Raw genomic sequence first — 272 nt, forward strand, 5'->3', positions numbered from 1 at the left:
CTGGGAGGGCAGGAGGGCCAGGGCACCCACCGTCTGCCCCTGGGCGGCCTCCAGCAAGGGCAGCTTGGCAAAGTTCTCCACTCCCTGCCTGCTCAGGATGGTGTCGTCGATGCAGGCACCTGGAAGAGAGGAGCAGAGCTGAGGACGGGAGATGAGGTGCCAGAGCCAGAGCCCTTTCATCTTCCACAGGCACACAAGGAAAGGCTTGGTCCTGCAGGCAGGGCTCCCACCCCTCCCCATCCATCCCCCAATTTTAATTAACACGCCAGCGC

General features: G+C 62.9%; 1 protein-coding gene across 1 annotated transcript in view; it reads right to left on the reverse strand.

Annotated features, from left to right (window-relative positions):
- Nucleotides 1-6: 6 nt before the first annotated feature.
- The window catches only part of MRPL10 (mitochondrial ribosomal protein L10), a gene marked incomplete at its 3' end in the record, with an annotated part of 1,208 nt that continues 942 nt past the window's right edge, over nt 7-272 (reverse strand). The window contains exon 3 of the mRNA XM_009580826.1: nt 7-119. Within this exon, the coding sequence (XP_009579121.1) occupies nt 7-119 (113 nt within the window). The remainder of the gene's footprint in view (nt 120-272) is intronic.

Source organism: Fulmarus glacialis, unplaced genomic scaffold (assembly GCF_000690835.1).
Source record: "Fulmarus glacialis isolate BGI_N327 unplaced genomic scaffold, ASM69083v1 scaffold34776, whole genome shotgun sequence".
NCBI classification, from domain to species: Eukaryota; Metazoa; Chordata; class Aves; order Procellariiformes; family Procellariidae; genus Fulmarus; species Fulmarus glacialis.